General features: G+C 48.6%; 3 protein-coding genes across 7 annotated transcripts in view; 1 reads left to right on the top strand and 2 right to left on the bottom strand.

Annotated features, from left to right (window-relative positions):
- Positions 1-1,446, bottom strand: part of RELA (RELA proto-oncogene, NF-kB subunit) — a 32,576-nt gene extending 31,130 nt beyond the window's left edge. The window contains exon 1 of the mRNA XM_081891583.1: positions 1,090-1,446. Coding sequence (XP_081747709.1) covers positions 1,090-1,138 — 49 coding nt within the window. The 5' untranslated portion in view covers positions 1,139-1,446. The remainder of the gene's footprint in view (positions 1-1,089) is intronic.
- Positions 1,447-4,235: 2,789 nt separating this feature from the next.
- Positions 4,236-20,040, top strand: KAT5 (lysine acetyltransferase 5). 4 transcript variants are annotated; one of them, XM_081891590.1, is made up of 14 exons: positions 4,238-4,378; positions 4,462-4,528; positions 5,906-5,974; positions 6,840-6,976; positions 7,350-7,529; positions 9,167-9,247; positions 10,262-10,336; positions 10,466-10,714; positions 12,984-13,073; positions 14,852-14,992; positions 15,834-15,927; positions 16,982-17,141; positions 17,926-18,007; positions 19,178-20,040. In XM_081891590.1, exons 1-14 carry the CDS (start codon positions 4,367-4,369, stop codon positions 19,310-19,312), a joined length of 1,572 nt encoding a protein of 523 aa, XP_081747716.1. In that variant the 5' UTR covers positions 4,238-4,366; the 3' UTR covers positions 19,313-20,040. The 4 variants fall into 4 exon arrangements, with proteins under 4 accessions (XP_081747717.1, XP_081747718.1, XP_081747715.1 ...); XM_081891592.1 differs by lacking the exon at positions 7,350-7,529 and having other exon boundaries at positions 4,237-4,378; XM_081891589.1 differs by having other exon boundaries at positions 4,237-4,378; positions 10,262-10,714.
- Positions 20,041-20,653: 613 nt separating this feature from the next.
- On the bottom strand, positions 20,654-24,701 carry RNASEH2C (ribonuclease H2 subunit C). 2 transcript variants are annotated; one of them, XM_081892058.1, is made up of 4 exons: positions 24,483-24,701; positions 22,051-22,157; positions 21,852-21,971; positions 20,654-20,738 (listed from the first exon to the last, which is right to left on the bottom strand). In XM_081892058.1, exons 1-4 carry the CDS (start codon positions 24,643-24,645, stop codon positions 20,709-20,711), a joined length of 420 nt encoding a protein of 139 aa, XP_081748184.1. In that variant the 5' UTR covers positions 24,646-24,701; the 3' UTR covers positions 20,654-20,708. The 2 variants fall into 2 exon arrangements, with proteins under 2 accessions (XP_081748184.1, XP_081748185.1); XM_081892059.1 differs by having other exon boundaries at positions 22,051-22,154.
- Positions 24,702-26,135: the final 1,434 nt, after the last annotated feature.

The raw sequence follows: 26,135 nt of genomic DNA, 5'->3' as shown, positions 1-26,135 counted from the left end.
GTGAAGATGCCCAGGCACCAGGGTGGCACCTCCACCATCTGGAGAGGAATGCCTGGGGATCGGTGGATCTTTTCACACACTAGCAACACATTTCATTTATTGCTCATCACATAGGGAATGTTTATTAAGAAACCAATAAACATTTCTCCTCCTCTCCTCCAAATCAGAGACATCTCACCTCACACCTTCCTAGTTTTATTATGTTTTTAATATATGTTGGAAGCCACTCAGAGTGGCTGGGGCAACCCAGTCAGATGGGCGGGGTACTAATAAAAATTATTATTATTAGTTAACAGAGGACCAACCATTTCCCTCTTCCTTCCTAACTCACCCCTTTAACCCTGGCCTTTGACAGGTAAGACATTTTTGTGGGACCCATCTCATCTTCCATTTTTGTTTTACTCCGTACACTGCTACATTTGCTCAGGATTGCTTTGTTTTAATAGCTGCATCTGAAAATCATTTTACTTGCATGATTACATTGCTGTAACTCAATTTGGAACTTCACAGCTGAGGGAAAGTGGTTTTTTTATTTTAAAAAAAATACTTAAGAATTACTGTAATCAACCCAAGATAGCTACTGCCATTATTTTCAACAGGTCCACTCAGTGTTTTTCTTCTTTTAAAAAAATGTACCAGTACTGCGTACACTTGAGTACCCCCAGGGGGGAAAAAGCACTGGGCCTTCTCTTAGCGGAGCCAGTACTGGATCCGACCCATAACTGCTTGCAACTCACCAAACCGTGTTTCTGTGTGTATTTGTTAATGTTTTGTATCATCGGCTAATGGCACAATGTATTCCAATGATTTCAAATGTAAGCAAATAACGACGACGAGGAAGAGAGTTGTGCATCATTTGCTAATGGCAAAGTATGCGTTTGTGTTGCCAGATGCGTTGCGACGTGAACAACAACAACAACAACAAAGTGGAGGGGGGAGAGGAGGAGGAGGAGGAGAATGCACACCCCTCCTCCCTCCACTAAAGCGGGTGTGGGGAAGCCCCACATCTGGGGCAGAAAGGCAAAGATGCCCCCACCCGCGGACCCACAAGTGAGAAGGAGGTTGCAAGCAGAAGGCAAAGGCACTCACCGTCCATGTTGGCAGCCTGGAAGCCCCCCTGGGGCAGAGAGTCCCCCATGCCAGTTGGGTGGGGAAGGTGCGGGGGGGACACCACCGCCACGCAGGCCCTCGGGAGCAGGAGAAGAGGCGCCTCCAAGGAAGGAAAAAAGCCAGCCTAGAAGCCGTCGGTGGTAGGCGGCAGGCCCAGGCTCCCTCCCCGCCCCCCGAGTCCCACTACTACTACTACTACTACGGCGCAGCAGGAAAGGGCGCTCGCAGGCGGCGGCGGAGGCGAGACACGCAGGCGCACCCAGCCCGCTCCGCTGGAACCTCGGCGGCAGCAGCAGCAGCAGCAGCAACGCCTCGGGGCCGGAGGAACCACCGCCACCCCGCCCCACGTGACCCCGCCGCCTGCCGGGAAGGCGCCGCCTCGCGCCGCTTCTCGCTCGCGCCTCTCGCGCTCGTCCTCGCCGCCCGCCTCTTATGCAAATCGCGGGCCTAAGGGATCGGGCGCAAGTGCCTTACCTGGCTCAGGAGGGCAAGGGAACCTCCGAGGAGAGCCCAACCTGGATTCTGTTGGGTTTTATTTTTTAAAAAAGCAATAATAAATATTTTATCAGTGTTATGTTGCGGGTGACAATGTTTTATTATGTGAAGCGCCCTGAGATTTTATGAGGAAGGGCGAGGTATATAAATCTTAAGAAATTAAAAAGTATGCAAGCCCAAGAAGCGTTGTGCGTCCCAACATCCTCGCTTCTCATGCGCCTCTCAGGAAATAATAAAAGGAGAGGAAAGCAAGGAGACGACCTATGAAGGGGTGGAGAGGCAACATAACAAAAGCTATGTAATACGAGGAATGAATTAAAAGGAAATATATTTGAAATATACTCGGAATTCTGTAGTGATTTCATGCTCTCTATTGCAGTTTGTAAAACAGTGATTGAATTGCCCCCCAAACCTCAGGCTTTTATATACATTATTTACACAACGAGTCCCATCTGATTGGCTGATTCTGCTTCCCTCCTGGAGCCTGATTGGTCTTTTCCTGCAAGCCAGTTGTTGCAGTCTAGGATCCTACTTGCCTATTGTTCTAAGATCCAAGCTTAGTAAGGTATTGGTAATTGGTAAAGGGACCCCTGACCATTAGGTCCAGTCGTGGCCGACTCTGGGGTTGCGGCGCTCATCTCACTTTTTTGGCCAAGGAAGCCGCGCACGGAAACGTCGTTTACCTTCCCGCCAGAGTGGTACCTATTTATCTACTTGTACTTCGATGTGTTTTCAAACTGCTAGGTTGGCAGGAGAAGGGACCGAACAACGGGAGCTCACCCTGATGCGGGGATTCGAACTGCTGACCTGATCGACAAGTCCTAGGCTCTGTGGTTTAACCCACAGCGCCACCCGCATCCCTTAGCTTAGTACATAACACCATTGTTATAAGGAGGAGGAACAAAGGATAGAATCATCTTGGCTGCTGGCTGGAGCTGCTGCCATCCAGAGACTGTGGAGCATGACTCTAGGACTCAAGCTGGCCAAAGCTATGAGAGATGCGCTCTGGTGATCTAATACTGTGTTCACTTCCATCCTAGGCTCAGGTTGTATTTATTTGAACAAGCCATTTATCTCATAGTCACCATAGTCTCTTGTGCCTCTTTTTATCCAAAGGAACACAGACCCTGGGTAAATGCTGGGACTAGGGGTGGCGCCCAACCTTTGTGTTCTTTATTTTCCATAAATGTAAAAAAAAGGGGGGGCACCTTTCAATAAATTTCAAACTGAATACTTATAGTTGTTTTTAAAATAAATGAATAAATACTAAAATCAAAGCATAACTTAAGCCAGGGTTGTTTATTCTTTCTTGGCTCTGGAGCAAAGGTTTTCCTCTCCGCTCTTTAATTAGATTGTTTGGGTGGCCAGCAACTGCTTTCTGAAAAGCAGTCATCAGTTACATAATGCTATCAGTAACATAAATTATAGCTGTGTTATCTGTATTTCATCAGTGCAAGGAGGCTCTGCAAACCCTTTGCATGTACCTGACAATGCCAGCCTCAGCCATGCGCCCTAATTTATCACATACAGGACAGGCATTTATGCAAGGAGCTCAAAATGATCTACACGATTCCCTATCCATTGCTAAGGTCACCTAGTGAGCTTCATAACCAAATTGGGGGGTTGAACCTGGGTATCCACTAGTATTCCTATTTTCATCTGTGAAATGTTAAGATATTATTTTATTATGGTGAAAAGGGAAAGCACTTCTGGACACCTTGAATGCATTCACCTCACTCTCCATGTGACTACAGCCAACACTGACACACATCTAGTATTAGGAGCAGTTTTCTGGTCAAATTATGTCTATCCATGGAAATGCATATGCAAAAGCTTGCTTACAATTTTGTAGTTATTTGCTTATTTTTTCAACTAACAAAGGTCTTACTTTTTTATCTATGTATGGAATGGAATTCTAATGGAAAAAAACAACAACCCAGCACCCTGCTTGTAGTTGAACACAGAATTGTTATCTGTTGGTGAGAGCCTTGAGTAGTAGAGTGAAAAGTCCCTGGTTCACTCCCTGGCATCTACAGTTAAAAGGGTCAGATAGTCAGGGATAGAAAAACTGTTATCTGGCTGAGACCTTGGCTAGCTGCCACAGACTAGCCTAATGAGTTTACAAAAGGCAGCTTCTTTTTTAGACATGCTAAGTGACTGCTTTCACTTTGCTTTAGTGGTCCTCAGAACAACAACAAAATCCAAATTGGGAATTGGTGTATTTTTATTGGTGAAAGGGTTGGTTATTTTGCAGCCAACGTCTGTATATTTTATATTATTGCAAAATTCTCAGCACATCTCCAGTCTGATATCTTACAAAATTTGCTTTGTAAGAAAGGCAGTATATAAACGTAATGAATTAAATAAAGGGGGACGGAGTCGGTTAACTGCCAAGTCATAAATGCTCATACTACACAGATTACAACAACAATAATGACAACTTCCGTTTTCTGGGAGGGCTGCCAGGTCACGTTGCAAGCGTTTCAGCGTCACTTCCTAGACCATCACGTGACACCAACGCCTGTCGCTGCGACGACTTGAACCAGCATCATTTCCCTTTCTCTGCTGCGGGCTCTAGCTGGCTGTCCTCGTCACGTGATACTACGACCATAGAGTTCAGAAAGAAGCCTATAGAAGGATCAAAGCAAAATAGGAAGTTGTCATCTGGAGCACACCGGAAGCGATCGCTTCCTTTCTCCCCCCCACCCGCTGTTTGGTAGATGCCGGAAGAGAAGGCCCCGGCTAACGGCGAGGGTCCAAGATGGCGGAGGTGGTGAGTTGAGAGCCGGGGATTGCGGGGTGGGGGTCTGGTTGGGCTTGCTGGCCCCTCTGCTAATCTCTCTCTAACTCCTGCAGGAGGAAGTGACCGAGGGGTGTCGCCTCCCCGTGCTGCGCCGTAACCAGGAAAACGAGGACGAGTGGCGTGAGTGAGGGGCGGGGCGGAGGCTCAAGGGGCGGGGCCAGATGTCATCATGGCCCAGAGGGGAGACCTCTCACCTTGTGGAGGAAATGATATCTGTTACCAGTGAACCTTGGGGAGGGTTAGCATGGACAAGAAGAAGGTGGAGTCAAAGAGGCTGGTGAGGCCGAGGGCCAGCACCGCAGGGGTGTCAGGTCTAAGGTCAGGCTGCGAAAGAGCATCCTGCAGTGTATTGGAGTGTAGTACATGGGGAGGCTCAGGTTCAAATCCTCATCTGCCAATAACACTCAGTGATTGAATTGGGGTCAGTTGTAATCTTGGTCCAGGTGTGGAGAACCTTCAGCCCTCCAAATCTTGTTGAATTATAACTCTTCTCAGGCCTAGTCAAGCTTGGCTGGTGGACAGGAGTGATGGGAGTGGAGGTTTAGGCAAAATCTGGCAAAGAACACTTGTCCAGCCTACTTTCCAGGATTGTTTAGACAAAAATAGAGAAGGGAGACCTGTATGTATCACCTTGAGCTCCTTAGATGAAAGGCCTGGTATAACTGTAAATATGGGCCAAGATGAGGAGGGACCAACAGCACAGTCTTACCTATGCCATCTCAGAAATATGTTCTACTTAATTCATTGGAGGCTAGTGCGGTTTTGAGTTCCACCACAATCAAGATGTCAAGGAGTCTAGAGGTCTCTGGGAATTTGGGGAGAATCCAATGGAGGAAAGGAGCGAATGGAATTTATTAATCTCAACAGGTTTTGATGACTTTATGATCAAAGGTATTGCAGAACGAAACACACTTTGTTCTCCATGTACAAAAGGAAGTCCAAGTATCTGTGGCAAAATCATATTCTAAACTGTTTTGTATCTTTGCCCTTATCCTACCCATTATTTGTCAATCTTCTGTCAGTGATGAGTTCCAGTAACAGAATCTGGTATTTGGATACATCCATTGATTACTGGCAATGCAGGTCAGGGCTAGCATTTCTTTACAGCACTCTTACCTATTATTCATATCTGAAAAGATAAATTGAGTTAAGAAAGAGTAGTGCCCTCCGCCATCTAGTCTTACAACCAGGATTTGAACTTGAGTTTTTTTTGTCTAGGCTCACATTAGTTCTTAATACTCACATTTCACAGACTGAGAACATTGATTGTGAGAATTTTTTTACAGAGATCCTTGTGGCAGACTAGAGCGTTAAAACTAAACTCTAAATAAAATATTCAGGCCCACTGATATAACATTTGCATCGCAGGAATCCCAAATAAGAGAGTCTTCCTGACACTTTTAGTAATAGCCTTTTCAGAGGTCCACAAAGTGGTCTCTCCTCTCTCTCTCTCTCCCTCCACATTCTCTTAGATAATATATTTCTTTCTTTCAACAGCACTGGCTGAAATACTTAGCGTCAAGGACATCAGCGGCCGAAAACTTTTCTACGTTCACTACATTGACTGTGAGTAGATGGGGACAAATCCATTTGGAGGGTGGGCAGGATGAAATCATAAAATGGGCTTTTCCAGATAGGAATGATGAAGAACGTCTGGGAAGTCAAAAGGTTATAGAAACATACCCAAGATACTTAGAAATTGAAAGCAGAATTTTTTTAAAATTACTATCCAGTAATTAAAACTGGTCTACCCACTTAAATGGGGAAGTAGACCAGCCTTTTCCCAGAGCAGGAATGGGGAACCTGGAGTCCAACTCCCAGCCAGCTTGGCTCCACCCTGGCGAGCTTGGCCAATGACCGGCCAATGATTATCGTTGTTATCTAACAACATCTGGAGGGCCACAGGTTCTGCAGCAGACTGCCCATAGAGCTCACAGCAGAACCAGCATGCTAAGCAGGGGTGTGTGAGTGCATGGGTAAACTTCCTTTCCATCTGTCCTGAGCATCAGAACCAGTCCTAATAAAAAAAGTTTTTGGAGTTGATTGTTGCTGACTTCATTCTTCACTTTGGGAACATCTGAGAATGCTTTTGAAACTCAGTATTGGGCCAAAAACAAGACTCCATCCTTCCCCTGTTGGGATGTGACTACCAAGATTAGCCAAAAGGCATGGACTCTTCATTCCAGCCCTTGGGACCTGTTTTTGCTTTTGATGTGTATATGTACGTAATGAAATCTGGTCACCAAAAGTAGACAGCTGGCAGCTACTGTAAACAAGCAGGTGGGAAGACAGGCACTGCCTAGAAAGATAGGGGGGATGTAACAGGGATTGCTGCTGGCTAGATAGCGATCCAGAGCCCTGCTTTTATCATCATCTCATTCCTCCTTAAAGACGGGGGTGGGAAAATTATCCCTTGCCTTGAACCATGCAGTTAACAAGCGTCTGGATGAATGGGTGACTCATGACCGGCTGGATTTGAAGAAGATACAGTTCCCCAAAAAGGAAGCGAAGACACCCACCAAGAATGGGCTGCCTGGATCACGGCCCAGCTCTCCGGAACGTGACGTGGTAGGAGGAAATGTGGGCCCTGGGGGGCGGGAGGGGAAGGGCGGCTTTGGGAGGATGTGATCTGGCAAGGGATCGGTGGGTGGTGCTGTTAGCTTGGACCTGGGGAAGAGAGTGCTTTTATTAGCATTGGGGTTGATTCCCCGTCCCATTCCCCCAGGTCTCTTTGGGCCAAGGACAGAGACTTTATAAGGAACGAGGCCTTTGGAAGCATTTGTGGTTTTCTTCCGGTCTTGTCCCTTGTGTCCTTTTATTGTGCTGCCCAGCCTACAGCATGTGGGGATGGTGGTCCCTGCACCCTTCCCCAGAGCGGCAGTGCCGCCCCTTGCCCCTCCCTCCCATGTGTTGGTAACATCCCTCTTCCTCCCCCACTCAGAGGAAGACCTTGGATCTGTCTCTACAACCAGCCGCAACTCCATCCAGCGGTAAAACCCTTCCCATTCCGGTGCAGATAACCCTCCGTTTTAACCTACCTAAAGAGAGGGAGGCCGTCCCCGGCTCGCCCGACCAACCCCTCTCCTCCAGCTCCTGCGTCCAGCCAAATCATCGCTCAACGGTACGAACCGGCGCTCGGCCGCCCCGGCTCGCTCCTTTTGTGTCTTTTGTCTACCCGGCACGTTCTCAAGAGGCCGCACAAGCTGGGCGGGGTTGGGCAAGGTCTGGGCTGGCAAGGGAGGCCTCCAAGGGAGGAGCCCGGGGGCATTCTGGCCTTCATCTTGAGGGCACTCTCTTCCCTCCCGAGTGAAAGAAGAGTAGTGCAGGTGACCCCCTACAGGAAAAACACCAAAGAAATAAAGAACGGGTTCAAATCAAGCCTCCAGTACAGTGCCCTGTGCACATTGGCATTCAGAACCATATTACTCATTGAACTAAGCTCTTGAGTGTCGCTCAGGGTCTGGAGCCTGTGAATGACCGTGGAGCCCCACTAAAAATACTACTCAGACGTCCATTTATTGCTGACTAAGTGCCCTGGAGGGACGCGGGTGGCGCTGTGGGTAAAACCTCAGCACCTAGGGCTTGCCGATTGCATGGTCGGCAGTTCGAATCCCCACAGCGGGGTGAGCTCCCGTCTTCTGGTCCCAGCTCCTGCCCACCTAGAAGTTCGAAAGCACCCTTAAGTGCAAGTAGATAAATAGGGACCGCTTTATAGTGGGAAGGTAAACGGCGTTTCTGTGTGCTGCGCTGGTGCTGGCTCGCCAGAGCAGCTTCGTCACGCTGGCCATGTGACCCGGAAGTGTCTCCAGACAGCGCTGGCCCCCGGCCTCTTAAGTGAGATGGGCGCACAACCCTAGAGTCGGACACAACTGGCTCGTACGGGCAGGGGCACCTTTAAGTGCCCTGGAAATTTTATTTGGTTTGAAACCAGCTTAGCTGCTACAGTCACTTCATTCGGCCCCAAGTCCCCAGGTTCCTTGCTTCACAGCCTCGCTGTTAAGCAAGTTAGAGATTTGAATCGTAGTTTAAATGTTGGGTGGGGGCGTTTTACTTGCAGCTGTCCTTTTTATATGGACTCTCTCTTTCTCTGTGATGTGTCTGCCTGCAAACCCATTAAATCACACCCTGCACCTAAGGTGTCTTTGTGTAAAAGTCTCTGATACCAGAGGCGGGAGAAAAGCTGTTGTGAGCATACAAGCAGACCTTCCATTGTGGAAGGTTCCCCTCCCCCCCAGATGTGGGATTGGGACATCCATACATGCTCCACTGACTGCAGAAGATTGCTGTACAAAGCAGGACTGAGTCCCCAAGGATGGGGGACAAGTAATCTCTGTAAATGTTCAGAAGAGTCGGAGCTCAGTGATAGAGCACTTGCTTTGTGTGCAGAAGTTCCCAGGTTCAATCCCCAGCATCTTCAAGTAAAACTGGGAATGCCTCCCTTTTTGAAACCCTGGAGAGCTGCTGCCAGTCAGTGTAGACAGTAATGAGCTAGGTGGACCAGTGGGTTTGATTGATTATGAAGGCCCCAAAGCAGATGACCTTGAGCCATAACCCCTGTATGACCTTCCCTGCAAGGCCCAATCCCCGTGTGGGCTGTGGGTCAAAGTCACCATGTTTTTTGCTATGGGACATGCAAGTGGGGATCTCTGCTTGGAACTGAGTGGGCACATGGAAATGTGTTTGGAAGCGTATCAGTGGCTGTTGAGGAAGGGGATGGGCAGCCCCAGAAATAACTTGCTTTGTTTCTGTCTCTTCCAGAAGAGGAAAGTGGAAGTAGTTTCTCCAGCAACCCCCATCCCCACCCCAACAGAGACAACACAAGCATCAGTGTTCCCCCAGGTAAGCCACTCCGCACCCACCTCCAGGGGTTCTTCTTGGACGAATGGGCCTAGGTAAGGGATTATGCCTGTTGGGGGTTGTGCCAGGAAGAGAGAGCCAGGTTCTGAAGAGGAGCCTGTGAGTGTCTCCACAAAGACCCAGGATGCAGAAGCTGCTCCTCCAGCTACTCAAACAGAGGTGGGTGAAAGGCTGGAGTTTGCGTTTTCTTAACGAGGAAACCAAATCTGAATCCTTGCCTTTGTGCAAAACCAGATTTGATTTTGACCTCAACTTACAGAACAGCACAAGGGGATGGGTGTGTGCGCATGAGACCCAAGCAGGCGGCGTGGAATTTTAGCTTTTCCTTTGGGAGGGCGGCTGGATTTTATTCATGCTCCAATGTGGGCCGTTGGCCCACAGAACACATGGCACCGATCTGAAACTAAGCAGGACAGGGTCTGGAATGTAGGCCTGCCTGAGAACGCCACACTGACTTCTGAAGAGGAAGATGAGCTACAATAAATAAATACACCTCCCAAAAATAAATATACCTCCCAAGCCAAATAGGTTTGTGACCTAAAGAGCGGGGATGCATGTGTTGCCTTCCTCTTTAACAGCCCTCCAGACCTCTTTGTCTTGCCCTTAGAACCCTTTCACCAACCTGGCTTGCATCCTCCTTGACTATTTTTGCTTGGCTAGAATGCCTCCTTGAATTCTCATACTGCTTCTTGGGTGCCAGGATGGAGAGGAACGTATAAGTAAGTTAACCATTGTTCCTCCACCCATGTTTTCTCCTGGCCCTGCCCGCCATGGGCGGCCCCCGAAAAGTTGCCTGGATGGGTGAGTCACCTCAGGGTACAAAAAGTTCCTCCCTCTTGCTGTAGCTTCTGTCCCTCAGTGAGTCTTCTGGAGCTCTTTTTGAGGTGCCTTTTAATACTTTTCAGCATGAGCTGGAGAGAGGGGGAGGGAATGCATAGGCAGTGACTTTGCCCTGCTCTCTTTGACATCCTCCTTGACCCCGTTTTTGTCTTCCAGAATGGCTCCGCACGCCGAGCGGTGGCTGCCCAGCCTGGCAGGAAGAGGAAATCCAATTGCCTTGGCACTGATGAGGTAAGTGCCAGGGCTTGGGGTAGTGCCTGCCAGCCTGCTTCCCAGGGGGGCACCAGCCTGGAAGAAGGAATGTGTGGCTCTTCCTCGTTCATCCAGAATCTCCCGCCTCCCCCCGGTTTTTGTGAGCAGGACTCCCAGGACAGCTCTGACGGCATCCCCTCAGCCCCACGCATGACAGGCAGTCTGGTCTCGGACCGCAGCCACGATGACATCATCACGCGCATGAAAAACATTGAGTGCATTGAACTGGGGCGGCACCGCCTGAAGCCTTGGTACTTCTCGCCCTACCCACAGGAGCTCACCACCCTCCCCGTCCTCTACCTCTGCGAGTTTTGCCTTAAGTACGTCAAGAGCCTCAAATGTCTCCAGAGGCACCTGGTAAGTCCCAGGACCCAGTTTGGGCAGCCTGTCATCCGGGACCCAAAGTCTGCCGGCCTGGATTGCTCTGTTTCCCAGCCAGCTCTTTGTCGCCAACACCTAGCGGCTTCCCGAGACTGCATGCTGGCTACCGTTGGGATACCAGGTCTAACAACACCCTGAGTTGCCCAGACCCGCCTGTTTCTCAAGACGCCAGGTCTATCTTCCTGGGTTGGTAGACCTGGTCTCTGGCCTGGGTAGACCTAATACCCAGTCTGACTTGTTATAGCAGGTAAGCCCAATGCCATACTGTGCCTGCTCCTGCAGAGTCAGAGGCCAGGTAGGTCTACCATCCCGACTGGCTGTCGGACATGCCTGGAGACTGTTGGACTCAGCAGACCTGTTGAAGGGGGTCTACTGATCTCTGCAGACCCATTGCCCAGGGTTGGTAGACCTGATGCTAGCCTGGGATTTCTGCCTGACGCAGCCTCCAGGAGGTTAAACCTATTGAGTCTAGTAGACCTGTTGGTCTTCTTCTGCCTATTGGAGGACAGGTCTGCCTACCGTCACATCTCTGTCACAGCCTTGCAGGCTACACATGCCCATCGTGCCAGTTTGTGCATTCAGAAGATTTGATTGGCAAAACGTCTCCAGATGAGATAGGGCTTGTTTGAGTACACCCCTATGGGAACATACTGGAGGGAAAGCTTGCTTCTTCACCCTTGCAGGCTAGTTTTCTACATGCCCCTGAGGTATTTTATACGAGAAGCAGGACTTGGAGCAGTTTTGCTCCTCAAGCCTCCTGATTGCATCAGTTCTGTGCAACTCAGAATCTCAAAAAGCTACAGTCACCTGGGGAGTCAATATATTTATTTATTTTATATATTGTGCTAACAACAGTGACGACAAAAAATACAAATCAGGCTGATACAACAGAAATAAAACAAGAGTACACTTTTAAACATAGAATAAAATAAAACCCATTACTGTCTTGGGTTGGATGAATTTTAAAGAGGAACAGTATCATATATTTTTGAATCGACCAAATCCATTGAGAAGCAGCGGGAGGTAGCAGGCAGTGTTCTTCCTTATTGACATTAGTACAGTGGTACCTTCGGTTACAGACGCTTCAGGTTACAGACTCTGCTAACCCAAAAATAGTACCTCGGGTTAAGAACTTTGCTTCAGGATGAGAACAGAAATCGCACCGTGGCAACGGGAGGCCCCATCAGCTAAAGTGGTACCTCAGGTTAAGAAAGGTTTCAGGTTAAGAATGGACCTCCAGAACGAATTAAGTTCTTAACCTGAGGTACCACTGTAATATAATCAAACCAAACCCCTACAAATCTATCCAAAAATCTATCCTTTTTACATTGTCCCCTGGAAATGCATAGTCTGTTGGTCAGCTTTTATAATAAAGCAAGTTCCCAAACTTTGGAATACGAAAAAGAAGTATCGGCTCCGTTTGGAACTCTCTAGAAACGAGCCATTGTGGCTCTAGCAGCCATCTCAAAATGAGCAATTAGCTCTTTATTATGTATACTAAGACCAGCTTCCTCAAAAATAGGTAATGGTGCAAGCTGGGCAGAAGGGATAAGAAAACAATTCAAAATTGTATTGATTTATTTAAAAGCCAGAGACCATAAATGAAAATATGATTGAGTGACAGGCCTCTGGGAGTTCTGTACCAGTTTGTGAATCACTTTTAAGGACAGTTCTTTATATTTTGCTGAAACAGAGCGGAGAAGGGGCTTCACCCATATTCTCTGCCAGGTATCATCCTCTTTGCCCCAACCTGTGTCCTGGCTCCATGCTAATCTTAAACCGAGCTGCCTGTTTGGTTCCTGTTTCAGTAGAAGTTTGTATAACCCAGAGTCAGTATTGAAATGATAACTGTGTGTGCTTACTTTGCACCAGCCAGTTGTGTAAAACATGGGAGAGAACTCTTGAGCCCCTTGCTGGACTTCCAGAGAGGGAAGATGCAACACTCATTTCCCTGTGAGGTTAGGTTCTTGATTCCCCACCTTCCACCTGGCATTTACTCTGGGAACAGTTAACTTTGTTAGAGAGCAGTATCATTGGTTCCAGACAAAAATCCCTAGTGTGTGCTGGAGCCTGGTAAGGGGCTGCAACTTGGTAGGATCTTGAGCTTTTACCTCCCCACACCCTCCAGTCTGCCCTGTCCTGTCCTATGTCCCTGCCCCCCAAATGCAATTCCTAGAATCACAAGGACCCAGAAAGGTTTGATTTTGCTTGCGAGAGTTCAGCCTGTGATCCTTCTGTTTTGCAGACAAAGTGTGACTTGAGGCATCCGCCAGGCAACGAAATCTACCGCAAGGGGACGATCTCCTTCTTTGAGATCGATGGGCGGAAGAACAAGGCAAGAGCAGTTATTGGGCGCAGATGAAACAGGGATTGTAGGAAAGCTGATTCCACAATGATTGCTGGGGCTTTGTTTTGGGAGATGGGGATGGAGAGCGCACTGGTGGCGGCTGTTGGCCATAGACGTCTCATCCACCACACACACACACACACACATGAAGTTGGGACTGCTTCATCTAGTGCAGGGGTGGGGAGAAACTGTTGCCCTTCAGATGTTGTTGGATTACTGCCTCAGCCACTGTGGGGGTTGCCATCTAGGAACTTCTGGAGACCACGGTTTCTCCACACCTGACTCAGCCCCGTGATGTCTGCTCTGACTGGCAACAGCTCTCCAGCAACTCAAAACAGAGAAATCTTTCCTCCTCCTAATTGGAGAAACCAAGGATTAAACACAAGACTTTCTGCATGCAAAACAGTTTCCCCATCATTGAGCTACGGCCTCTCCCTGTAAAGCTACAAACTTCCAAATGCCAGAGCAGGCGGTTTCTTCATCCTGTCCAGTACCCTCTCTCCTCTGACTGGCTGTGGCTCTCCAGGGTCTTCCCTGTCCCCTTCCACCCGATCCTTTTAACAGAAGGTGCCAGGGATTGAACCTTGTGCCTTCTGCAAGCAACAGTAAATTTGGCCCTCCCTGCTGCCTGCTCCCCCCACCCACCCAAATGCGAAAAAGGTACAAAACTGAGTCACATAACGTGTGGTCTGAACTGATAGGCAAGGCAGATGGGTGTCCCATCTGGTACGACAAGACATTCACAATGGCAGAGAAGCAATGCAAAATTGGCATTTTCAGTCCTTCATTGCAAAAGTCTTGTCTTTGTGTGCTCGTTTCCTTTCCTCCATTTCCTCCCAGAATCCAGATGTATGGATTGACAGTGGCGTAGCGTGGGGGTGCAGGGGGGGCCGGCCGCACCGGGCACAACATCTGGGGGGGGCGCGCTTGCACTCGCAGCTCTCTGCCCGTACCTGGCTCACTCAGTCTCTCTCACTGCAGTGCTGGCTGTGCGAATCCGATCTGAGCCGCCGGGTCGCCGCCCACTGTGGAGGGGGTGGGTGCCAGGCGTGTGGTGCGGAGAGAGAGCGAGGGACTATCTGGGGGAGGGACAGTGCAGCGGCCGCCCAGCGCAGCGCTGAGCGCGGGAGAGAACCACACCAGACCAGACCAGGCAGCAGCAAGAAGAAGCTGGCAGCGGCGGCAGGTTAGGGGTTAGGGGGCGCAAATTACTTGCCTTGCCCCGGGTGCTGACAACCCACGCTACGCCGCTGTGGATTGACAAGTCTTGGGGCAGAATAGAAGGGAGGGAAACAATCCAATCAAGTTGTCTCTGTGTGGGTGGGCAGAGAGGGTGGAGGTTAATCCCCACATTGTAAGGCAGGCATGTTTTAAAAGTCTTGAAATTGATCCAAAAGCAAAGGTCATATGCTCAGTACTTGGGGAGGGGGTGTTTGGAAGTGAAACTTCTAGGTTTGTCTTCTCTCCCCTCCACTTGCTTCCTTGTTTTTCTGGAGATGTAATGGAGTGAGCATCCCACACGAATTTCCCTCTCCTTGGAACTGGGAAAAACGCATTTTAAATTCCCTGGAGGAAGCACTGGGTTTCCAGACACTGTATGTGAAGCTGAGAGGGGGAAATGCTCATAGCCTCATATTTGAAATGGCTTGTGATTTCCCTCCCCCTCCAGTCCAGTCTTGCCCCACAGCCTTTCACTGCTAGAGATGAATCTCAGGCCCTCCTTTCTCAAGGACGTGCTTGTTTACCCTTTCCATATCTCTTTTCAGAGCTACTCGCAAAACCTCTGCCTCCTGGCAAAGTGCTTCCTGGACCACAAGACCCTCTACTATGACACAGATCCCTTCCTCTTTTACGTAATGACAGAGTACGACAGCAAAGGCTTCCACATTGTCGGCTACTTCTCCAAGGTAACGTTGCAAAATTAATGTACGCATACATCGGATAGATTTTAAGAATTTCTAAATTGATAATGTATTAATGTAATAATTTGCATGGTGTATATGTAAAATTCATTTGTCTATTTCAAATACATTTAATATCATCAAGTTCTTAAATTAGTTACAGTTCCGATTGAATTGGATCTGAAGTTTCCACCATGAGCTGAGAGTTTTACCTAACTGAATGCTATTCTTTTTAGCCCCAGTGAAATTTTGTGGAATGCTCACAATAATGTCTTTGCTTTGCAAATATGTCCATGGGCCAACCTGTATTGATATTTATCATCCTCATCCTGCCTCTGAGAATAAAGATTTATTGTTATTATTATTATTAATTAGCAAGGAGAAAGAAGTTAGGGGGAGAGCTGGTAGCAACAGCCTAATGTTATCTGTGGAGCAAGTTGGCTGTGAGGATCTACACAGAGCACTGGAGACCTGTCCAGCTCAGTCCCTCTCTGCCTTCTGATATTTCATTAGGCATTACATTTTCATTAGGCATTACATTACATTTTCAAGGCTTTCCTTGCAGCCATAAGGACTGGAAACTTAGTTTATAGAATAAAAGTTGAGGGCCTACTGTTGATGAATTTTGCAACAGTTATGAAACCAAAGAATGGGCACTGTCCTAATGCAATTGCCATTATGCTAGTTGTGGTCAAACCTAAACAGCTTCCTCTTGACAAGGGACAGAGAGAGGGGAAATCTCATGTCATGCCAATGTCAGGGATCCCGGGGAGAGTCAGTGTTGGAAGGGCTGGAACAGCTCCTCCAGTGAAAATTAACATGCTGCTTGTTTTGCCACTACGTGCAGGAGAAGGAATCTACGGAGGACTACAACGTGGCCTGTATCCTGACCCTGCCCCCTTACCAGAGACGGGGCTACGGAAAGTTGCTGATTGAGTTCAGTAAGTAGAGTCTCTTTCCATTTTCAGTCCTCCATTTGAATCTTAGCAGGTTGTTGAATCAAACCCTCCTATATCCCAGAGGTTGTTTTTCTGGATTTGGCCCAACCATTCCTGACATTTTCAGGAGACAGTCTCTTCCCTGACACATTGAGGCTCTAGAGGTGCCCTCATCTGTGCATCATATTTAGATTGTCATGTGCAAACATGGGGAAGAGCACTTGTGGGGCTGCCCCACAGCTGTGTAGCTCTCTCATCTTGAGTAACCTTCAAAGCCCACACTTCAGCACCTTCCCCCACCCTCCACCCTAGATGTGTTGTCTAAGTAGTATTTTACTTGCACTTTTGGTAGTTTGGTATGAAGATCCTGCTTTGACGACTCAGTTGCTTATTAAAACAAACAAAGCCACAGAGTTATACTTGCTTTATCTATGTATTACATAGATTTATTTACTTGCAGGATAGAAATCCTACAAAGGTGGCTTACAAGTAATACAATTACATATTTTAAAAATATATTAGAAATATTAACATATCAAAAACACCACAGGATCCTTTCCACATGACTGTTGGTGGCCATGGGTTGTGGGGAGAAAATCCAGCTGGGGCAGGCCGAGGAGGGCACCTGGTTGGGGAGCGCTGCTATAAACAACAGCCTGTTTGAGGTTGCTGTGATGTTTGCTAGCCGCATATTAAGACACTTAAAGTTATATCCTATTTTATCAGGTCTCCCAGCTAGGAAATGCTCCTTATTCTAGAAAGTGCTTGTTCCATGGAGTAGGCAGTCCCAATTTCACATTGTGGGAAAGACTCCTAATCCTGCCGATTCCCAGTTCCACCAGTCGAGTGCTGTGTTTTCATTATTTATGAAAATTCACTTCTTTAAAATTTGGGTCGAGGGCGCCTCTTGGCCCTCATTTTAAACTCCGTGGCTTGAGACAAATAGGTAGAACTTTTCCTGATTTAGTCATCTCTTCCATCCGCCACATTGTTCTTTCCTGTGCACCGGGATCTTCTCACAGCCCCCCCTCAAGCTGCCTCACTCTTTCCCCTCAAGGCTATGAGCTGTCCAAGGTGGAAGGGAAGACAGGCACGCCAGAGAAGCCTCTCTCGGACCTGGGGCTCCTGTCCTACCGCAGCTACTGGTCCCAGACCATCCTCGAGATCCTCATGAACCTCAAATCGGAGACCGGAGAGCGTCCACAGATCACTATCAAGTGAGGTCCAAGTAATGAAAGTTCACTATTCAAACCCCTGGGAGCAGCCTCTGGGCTGCATGAGGCCCTTAGCAGTGCTGATGGCAACCCCTCACTGCTTAAATTTTTGCATGGGGTGGAGAAGACACCATGCGGTGGGTGCCCAGAAAACCATGCTCCCCTCAGCTTGCCAAATAGCTGGAGGGGGGAGGGAGCTGTGATGGGGAGACAATGGTGTGTGAGGTCATTTCCACGTAAATTAGCCCTGTGTGTGTGTTTTTGTGTGTAGCCACTCGCACAGGCATCCCCAAACTCGGCCCTCCAGCTGTTTTGGGACTACAACTCCCATCATCCCTAGCTAACAGGACCAGTGGTCAGGGATGATGGGAATTGTAGTCCCAAAACAGCTGGAGGGCAGAGTTTGGGGATGCCTGCACTAGCACATAACCTGTGACTTCCTAACCTCATGTGACAAAAAACAAGAAAAAAAAGTCCATCGGGAGAAGCTCCCAGGTAGGAGCTGGGAGAGCTCACTTTCGTTTGAAATAGGGGTTAAGACGCAGCCTTAATAGAGGGCTTTGTATTTCTTCTCTTTTTTCTATCTTTTTGGTCTGTTTTATATTTATTCAGATTAGTTTGGCTTTTATTGTATTCTATGTTGAAAACTTTCAATTAAAAAACTGATTAGAAATAATAATCACTTCACTACCTGAGGTGCACAATAAGGTTGTAAGACTGGGCTCCCTCCTTCACTGGCCCTTCTTTATTTTGGATTGCACTCAGTATTTCTTCTCCTTGTTTCCAGTGAGATCAGCGAAATCACAAGCATCAAGAAGGAGGATGTCATCTCGACACTGCAATACCTCAACCTCATCAACTACTACAAGGTAGCGTGCCTGAATGAATGGCCATGCAATTTGCTCTGCAGCAGCAAGACTCCAACATTTCTAGGCACCACTTTGGAGCTTAATGGGCAAGTTTGGGCTCCCAATTTAGGGGTTCCCTAGAGCTCCCAGCAGACAAAGACACAGATGGGGATCACAAATGGGGAATTAAGTCTCCTGCACCCAGGTGTTGTTAGATTCCTAACTACTATCAGCCCCAGCAAGTCTAGCCCAATGGTCAGGGCTGATGGAACTTGGAAGTCTCAACAATTGCTAGAGGGCCTCGGGTTCTCCACCTTTGGGCTGAATTCATCCTGAAGGAGGGAAGTGTTATAGTAACATGAACCAGCTCTGCATGGAGGACACACTATCTTGGGATGGATGTGTCTGCGTGTGAATTTTGTGTTCGGCTGATGGAGGGATAAAAACAACAGACGGTGATGTGCTAAGGTTCTTGCAGTTTGTCTATGCAGTTTTGCATAACCTGCTCTGCTTCTGCTGATGTGGCTGATGTCTTTGCAGTGGCATGGCCAGGAGTAGAGGAGCTGTGCAAGGCAGCCTTTGCTGAACCCATGGCCTCCATGGCTAATGGTCAGGGAAGATGAGAGTTGTGAGTCCAGTAATACATGTAGCTTACCAATTTGGAGAAGGCTCCTATAGGGTAACGGGTATGAGGGTTTTTTTGTGGGGGTAGGGGGAATAGCATTACAGGGAAGACTAGAAACTGCAGAGATTTCTTGTGGGGTAGGGAGTTGCAGCACTAGAAAGTGATACAGCTTGATGGCTTCAGTTTTCCCCACCTGCAGTAATGGGGGCAGCAGAGGAAACATGTTCCTTCCCCTGAAGATAAACCAGCTAGAACTGTGGCCTGCTTTCAGGCATTTTTAAAGACGAGACTCATTTTTCCTGAGAAGATTCAATGAAAAGGGATGGGCAGGGAGATGCTGCAGCCCTTGGCTGTCTGTGGCTCTCCGCCACGTCAGATTTACCTCTTGTCACAAAAAGCGCCAGGAACTCAGAAGAGGTATTTAATATGCCGGATTTCAGGAGCTGAACCATGGTGGCCACAGAAGTGGTGGGAGTGAGCAGTGTTTCAAGTATAGCCGTGTCCCCGTCATGAGGACTCGAATCTTTGTTTAAAATTAACAGAACCAAAACACATCTCCTTTCTAGGGCCAGTATATCCTGACACTCTCCGAGGACATCGTGGATGGACATGAGCGTGCCATGCTGAAGCGAATCCTGCGCATTGACTCCAAGTGTCTGCACTTCACCCCAAAGGACTGGAGCAAAAGAGGAAAGTGGTGAGAGAGGCCTGCGCACCTGAGTAAGGACCAGCTGCTTGCAGGACGTCCAGCCTCCTCCTCACTTTCTGTGACAATGGGGATCAGGCAAGGTGACCACGCGCTCTTTCGAAGACATTTTCCAGTCGGCTATCGAAGCAGGCACCGTCAGCCAGCCAGACCTCTAGGGGCGTTGTTACCTGGGCCTCACATGCCCTGGACTTGCCTGCTTGTTTGTATATAGGACTTTTTGGATCCCTCGCTGAGCGGTTGTGTACAGAAGTGGAAAAAGCACAGACCAAGCTACCCAAGCCGTCCCCCACCCCCCCTTTTTTTTTTTGGACCGGATATTTATTTATATATATAAATATAAAACCACCATCACAAATCAGAGTTTGGAGCTTGACAAAGGCAGTTGAAGGGCAGCTGCTTTCTGCTGCGTTTCAGCTGCAGGCAGAGAAACTGTTGTTGTTGCTGCCTCCTTCTTTCGAGGCTGGAATTGTGCAGTTGCTTCCTTGGGTGGAGAAGCTGGAGGGCAGCTCTAGAAAGCTGCTCTCTCCCCTACTGCTTGAGGCTACCGCAGCATCCACAGGGGTGAAAGTGTGGAAAGAATCTGTTATAAGACAGTCTCGCTCTCTCGCTCCCTTTCCCCAAAACCAGAGTCTTCATGAACCGGAGGAGCAGCCTTAAAAAAAAAAGCAAACCCCACCCACCTTCTGTGCTCAGAATAAATTAACAAAATGGGTTTTTAAATGGCATGTGCGTGTACATCTTTTTTTCTGGATATGGTATTGCTTTTTCACAAAACCAAGACCCTCAGACAAGCAAATGGGAGCCTGAGAAGGAAGAGGCTTATAGGCCAGAGCCACTACAGCCTGAAGCAGTTGAAGCGATGGCTGCGTACACTTCATACATTTAAAGAATTCTGGAAACGTTACGTTTATTACGGGAATTGCAACTATAGTTCCCAGGATTTGGGGTTGCTGGTGAGCTGTGGTGTAAGTATATGCCATATAAGGAGCCACAATCCCTTTACCTTGTAAGGGGTTTTCAAAGCTGAGTCTTTGCAATACAAACTAAGTGTGTTTAAAATCCATTTCCACTACCGTGGCACTCTTCCTGAGGAACTATAGGAACTACAGCTCTGTGAAAAGATAGGGGTGTCCAAAACTCTGGCGTTGCAAGATTTTCAAAGTTCCACTTGAATGGTAATACTGTAAAAGAAAAGGCTGAATGCAAGGACAGCACAGATCTGCACGTTGGTGGGGCTGAGTTAGCAACAGCATCCAATCTGAAAATGAGAGGCCTGCAGAAAAAGTACTCCTTAGCCCCCCCACCCCCAAAAAATCCAATACAGAGTTCGAAGTGCAGCCTGTTTGTTTTTTTTACTTCCATGTCACCAGCAGTCACAAGCTCCCATCTCATTCTTCATCAGCCACAGGAGCATGGATCTACAAGGGAACAAAAAGGATCCTTTATAGGAGGGAGGGGGAACCAGCAACCTCCCAGCAGAAGTTATTGGGCTACAGCTCTCATCTCCATCCCTGACCACTGGTTGAGGTTGATGGGAGTCAGAGTCTCACAGCAGCTGAAGGGCTATCGTTTCCCCACCTGCTGCAGCCACATTCCTGTCCACAAGATGCACGTAAGAGTCAGTCTGACCAGACACCGTCCCTAACAACGTAGAAGAGACGGTGTATCTAGTCAGAGAGGAGGAACTGCAGAATTAAGCCACTCTCTGAGAGGAGTCAAGGCAAGAGAGGTGCTAGGCTGAGCAAGGCGGCATCAGGGTCAAACTCTACCAATGCAGCCCTGCACTTATTCAGCTTCACCCTATTTGATTTTGGTGCTGTGCGTGTTTCCTGCCTTTGCCGCCCCCTGCCACAGATTATGGGTGGGGAGGGAACAGCACCAAAACCCTCGCCTCGCAAAATGCACAATAAGGCCAATGTTTACTGGAGCGTCTGTTTCTCCAGAAGCATGTTTTTTAAAGTATTTGCCCTATGGAATCAGAGCTGGAGGGGACCCTGGAGATCAAGGCTAGGGAACCTGTGGCCCTTCAGGTGCTGTTGGACTACCACTCCCATCATCCTTGACCATTGGCCAGGCTGCCAGGGGCTGATAGTGAGTCCAACAGCACTGGAGGGCTAAGTGCTCCCCAACCCTGCTCTTAATTGCCGCAGGAAATCCAGAAATCTAAAACGGGTTCCCAAACTAGTCCGCAAACTTTCAGGTGCTCTCCAGTGTGTCTGCATTAAACATACTGATTTTTGATTGCATTTTAAAATTTATTTTACGGTATTACAATCTGAATTCTATGGGGCACAATAAAACACAACGTAAGAAAGAAAAGCAATGCAAACACAAGAGCCATACAGCATCTGCAGATACTACATGAAGACTGTTAGATTCCCAGCTCTCACATCTTCACCCTTACCATACCCAGATCCTTTCCGTGACTTACAGGAATAATACCAAATTTTACAGAAAGGGCCTGAAGGTATGCTTCCAAGTGGACCCTCCCGCCCTGAGCTTCCCTGCCCCTTTATAGATAAGATACGCACCCCTTCAGCAATCTTTGGCCATTGTAAGGACATGAGGATCTCATCACTGCTGTTGGGGGCCCGCTCCAGGTTCCAGACAGTGAGTGACTCAAAGGTAGACTTCACCCACACCTGCCGCTCCTGTAGGAAAGAAGGGACAGTCAATGGGGATCCGGGGTCAACCCTTCCCTCTCCAGGCTCCACCCACCCAACAACTCACCTGCAAAGCTGCATCATCTTCCTCCAGGACCAGCCCCATGTAGCCTTCAGGTACGAGGACTTCCTTCCCTTTTAGGCTCCGCCCACGGAAGGATACGGATGTCTCTGCTGGGCAATGCAGGATGACAGAGGACAAAAACAAACATAGATTCTCAGTCTGGGCTTTAAACTGGAAATCCCTCCTAGAACCACCTGCATGCAAATCTCATGTGTTTTGGTCCTAATAATAATAATAATAATAATTTATTTATACCCCACCCATCTGGCTGGCTTTCCCCAGCCACTCTGTTCTAACATACTCAATATTGTTGTTTTATCACAATATATTTTGAAACTAGGGAAGGAAAGAGAGAGGGAAATGAGCAAATTTCTGACAGGCTTCTAGAGTGACGGTCGGTTTATTCTTTTAACATATTATTTTATCGTTAATATAATGGGTGTGGGGGAGAAAGCCCGGTGTCAGCAACTGTGATGGAGGAATGTTTTGGGTCACAAAACTCTTATGCCACAAAGGCTACTCCAAATCGCAGCACTGGCCGCCAGTAAGGGAAGGGACTTGGAGCTGATCAGCCCCAGAAGACCTCAGAGGATGTTGAAGACTGGCAGTTATGGCAACCCCAGCAAAGGCTTGGGGTTGAATTGAGATCCTCGTTCAACTCGGGGAACAAGACCAAGGAAGGTCTAGCCTTGAAGGCAGGAAACGCCACCTGAGCAATTCTGTTACTTATAGGAGGCGTTTCTATGGTGTCGTTTTTCTTGTGATAATTTTTATTTTGGTAAAAAAAAACCCTAAGCCTTCTAAATAAATAAATACGTTATTACTGGATTCCATACACACTCTTCCAGGGTGTGTAATACAACAACATTAAATACCTAAGCAGCGCAGAAGGGTCAGAGCTCAGTGGTCGGAGCTCGTGCTTTGCATGCAGAAGGTTGTACGTTCAATCCCTGGCATCTCTAGGGTAGGAACATCCTGCCTGAGGCACTGGAGAATCACTGCCAGCCAGTGTAGACAACATTGGCCTAGATGGGCTAAGGGGTCTTTTCTGGTAGAAAGCACCTTTGTTTGTTCTAGATCATGGGTGTCAAACACAAGGCCTGCGGGCCGAATTCGGCCCGCCAGACCTCATCATGTGGCCCATGTAGCCGCTGCCGGCTGCCAGCCTTCACCTTTTATTCTCACTTTTTTTTTTGACACAAGAAAGCCGCCTCTTCAGCGCATGTGCGGCAGCCTACAAGCCAGAGAACGTCTGCCCTCTAGCGGCGCCGGCCGTTCTACACAGGAAACCTCCACTTTACATGCATTCACGAAACCTCCACTTGTTTTTATATTGAGCGCGTGCCATCCTGTGATGTGACAGATCCAACGGCTGCCTGAACCCTTCTCTCCTGTACTGTAAGTACATATGATGTATGTGTGTGTGTGTGGGGTCTGATTATTAGGGGGGGTGTCTGATTATTATTCTACTTAAAAGTCTGAGCGGTAAAAAAAATAATACTGTCTGTTACCAAAAATCATTTTTCAATAAATTGTACAATAATTGTACATTTGAATATCTACTTGCCATTATTCTGACTATGTTTCTGCTTTCAGAGCTAGTTATTACTTACATTATTACAAAAAACAGTAATAATTGAATGCAGTGACAATAATTTATGATAATAAAGAGTGGACACATAGTCCTACAGATACAACCGGCCCTTTGAGGGTGACCAAACTGCTGATGCGGCCCCCGATGAATTTGAGTTTGACACCCCTTGTTCTAGATGAACAAGGGATTCAGGGCTCCTGCACCTTTCATAGCTGTCCAGAAGAGGGAATTTAGGCAGATATTGTTCAATCAAAGGTGCAGGAACCCAGTCCTCTTCTCTCCCCCCAGTTGTCCACCCTCTCCCATGCCCTCCCTGGTGGTCCATTACTGCACTCGGAAGTCTGAGCCTGCCAAGGTAACACCCCTTGCACCGTCTCCCCTGCCCCATTTACTTCAAGCAGCACCAACCCCTCGCAGCGCAATCCTCTCCAGGGTGGAGACTACACAAAGTTTCTTTAAAGCACACTCTTTTTCCCCTCGGAGAATTATGGGCACTGTGGTTTGTTAAGGGATGCTGGGAATTATAACTTTGTGAGGGCTAAAACTACACTGCCCAGAATTCTTTTTTTATTTGGGGTGGTGGGGTGGGAAAACGTGCTTTAAGCAGATATGGTGTGTCCGCAGACCAGGCCTACTTCGAGATACAAGACTGCACTGAGTTCAACGGGGCCCCGAGTTCGGATTCTGCGCCATTTCTCTCCCCCCTTGCAGAGCAAATCCTACCCCCTTCCCCAAGTCCACACGGACAGATAAAAGTCCCCTCTCGATCCAGTGGGGCCTTAGTGCCCCATAACCGGCTGCCCAAGGGGTCTGCATCCCACTCTCCTCCTGCTTCGCTCACCGTCCGGTTCTCCGGGCCGTCGAATGGCCGGCGCGAAGTACCGCCGCACCGCAGCGGCGCCGTCGTGCCGGACCGCGCAGGGGAGCAAGTGCAGCCGCTCCCGGGGCGCCCCGGGCAAAGAAGGCAGCGCCAGCCGCGCCGGGCCCCGCTCCTCGCCAGCCATGAGCAGCGCAGCCGTCCGCCCTTCCTTCCTTCCTTCCCGCGGAGCAGCCGCCCTCCTGCGCCCCGCCCAGGCGCATCCACTCCCGGGTCGCGCCCAGCCCAGCGCCGCCTCCTGCGCCCTCCAGCGCGCGTTGGGCTCTCCTCCGCAAGCCCCGGCCGCCTTCAGCGGGTCCTGGCGGGCACGTCCGACTCGAAAAGGGAGTTCGTTCCCCAGGAAAGAGGTGCCAGTTTCGGCCTTTCATTTTACACCCCCCCTACCAATCTTCAATTCGGTTCTCCCACATTTCTGCAGCTTTTTTTTTTTTTCATTTCCCCCCCTTTAAAAAAAAACATCCTCGTGCAAATCATAGAATCGTAGAGTTGAAAGGGACCAACTAGTTCAATGCAGAAATCTTTCAGCATCTTAAAAGGTAGCTTCTTCTAAGAAACGCATTTAAGTATATAGTTTGGACGGACGACGCCCACGTGCTTGCAAGCACTTTCTAATAATATAGTTCATTTTCGTATGTTGTTTTCACGGGTATATTCGTCCTAACTTTCCAGCCTTTGTCCTGCAAAAGCCATTTCCCCACTTGGCTCTGCCCTAGGCTGAGAGGGTGGGAGAGACATCATCGTGCGCCACAGGGGTTGGGGTTGGGTGTGGGACACTGAGTTCCTTCTCTCTTTCCTTCTCTGGGGGGTGGAAACGCCCCCCCCCCAATCCAGACAGCTATCTCAGCCCCTGCTGCTGCATATGGAACCCTAGACCAGCCCCATAAGAATGGGGAGGGGGTGTTTGCAGGGGGAAAGGAGAGGCGTATGTGTGTGTGTGTGTGTGTCTTGGACTGGAGGGTATTTTTTTCAGAGGGGAGTGAATCTTTACTTTTCAAGGGTGGGGACTGTCTGCCAAGGAATCTCTCCCCCCCCCCTCCTTTGCTTAGTTTGCAAGAGGTACTGGGGCTCAAATTTCAGAAGCCCTCTTTCTGGCCTGGCTGTGATGATGTCCCAGCTGCAAAGGAAGAGCACCCTCTGTTCATGCTCAAGGATGCTGTCTTCCCCAAGCAATTTGCAAAGAAAATGCCCATGTTTCCCTGGTATTGCATGCAGGTTTGAGAGCTGAGCTCTGGGGAACTCAGGGAAGACGATCGGACCTCACTCACCCAACCTGGCAATATGCTACCATATTTAATAGCGGCACAAAGCAGCAGGAAAAAAATATAACAGGTTTTACTTTCCCCCAAAGTGTGGAGCTGAATTGACTGGAGAGGGAGGGCAGCTTCTCCTCTTGAATTTCTGCCTGTCCTGCAGGTGTTAAAGGGGGTGGGGGAGAGAGAAAGGTGGCAATTGTAGAGGCCTGGCAGACTCTTCTTTCGGGAAAATCCTAACCCAGATGCAAAGTAAATAGAGCCAAAAGGGTTCACTCCATGTTAGGGTTAAGCCCCCAAATGCATGGATGCCTCTTTCTGCCTCCATCCCACCCTGGTTCTCATGACTGAATTTCTCCACCTCTTG

Source organism: Podarcis melisellensis, assembly GCF_964234715.1.
Source record: "Podarcis melisellensis genome assembly, chromosome: 16".
In the NCBI taxonomy this organism is placed as follows: Eukaryota; Metazoa; Chordata; class Lepidosauria; order Squamata; family Lacertidae; genus Podarcis; species Podarcis melisellensis.
This window is presented reverse-complemented; position numbering and strand designations above follow the sequence as displayed.

Coding starts and splice junctions, on each gene's coding strand:
- KAT5 (XM_081891589.1), top strand. Junction 9,248..10,261: donor AAGCATCAGTGTTCCCCCAG/GTAAGCCACTCC, acceptor TTTGTCTTCCAG/AATGGCTCCGCACGCCGAGC. Junction 13,074..14,851: donor TCGATGGGCGGAAGAACAAG/GCAAGAGCAGTT, acceptor ATCTCTTTTCAG/AGCTACTCGCAAAACCTCTG.
- RNASEH2C (XM_081892058.1), bottom strand. CDS start 24,645: ATGGCTGGCGAGGAGCGGGGCCCGGCGCGGCTGGCGCTGCCTTCTTTG. Junction 22,158..24,482: donor ACGGCCCGGAGAACCGGACG/GTGAGCGAAGCA, acceptor TGCATTGCCCAG/CAGAGACATCCGTATCCTTC. Junction 21,972..22,050: donor AAGATGATGCAGCTTTGCAG/GTGAGTTGTTGG, acceptor TCTTTCCTACAG/GAGCGGCAGGTGTGGGTGAA.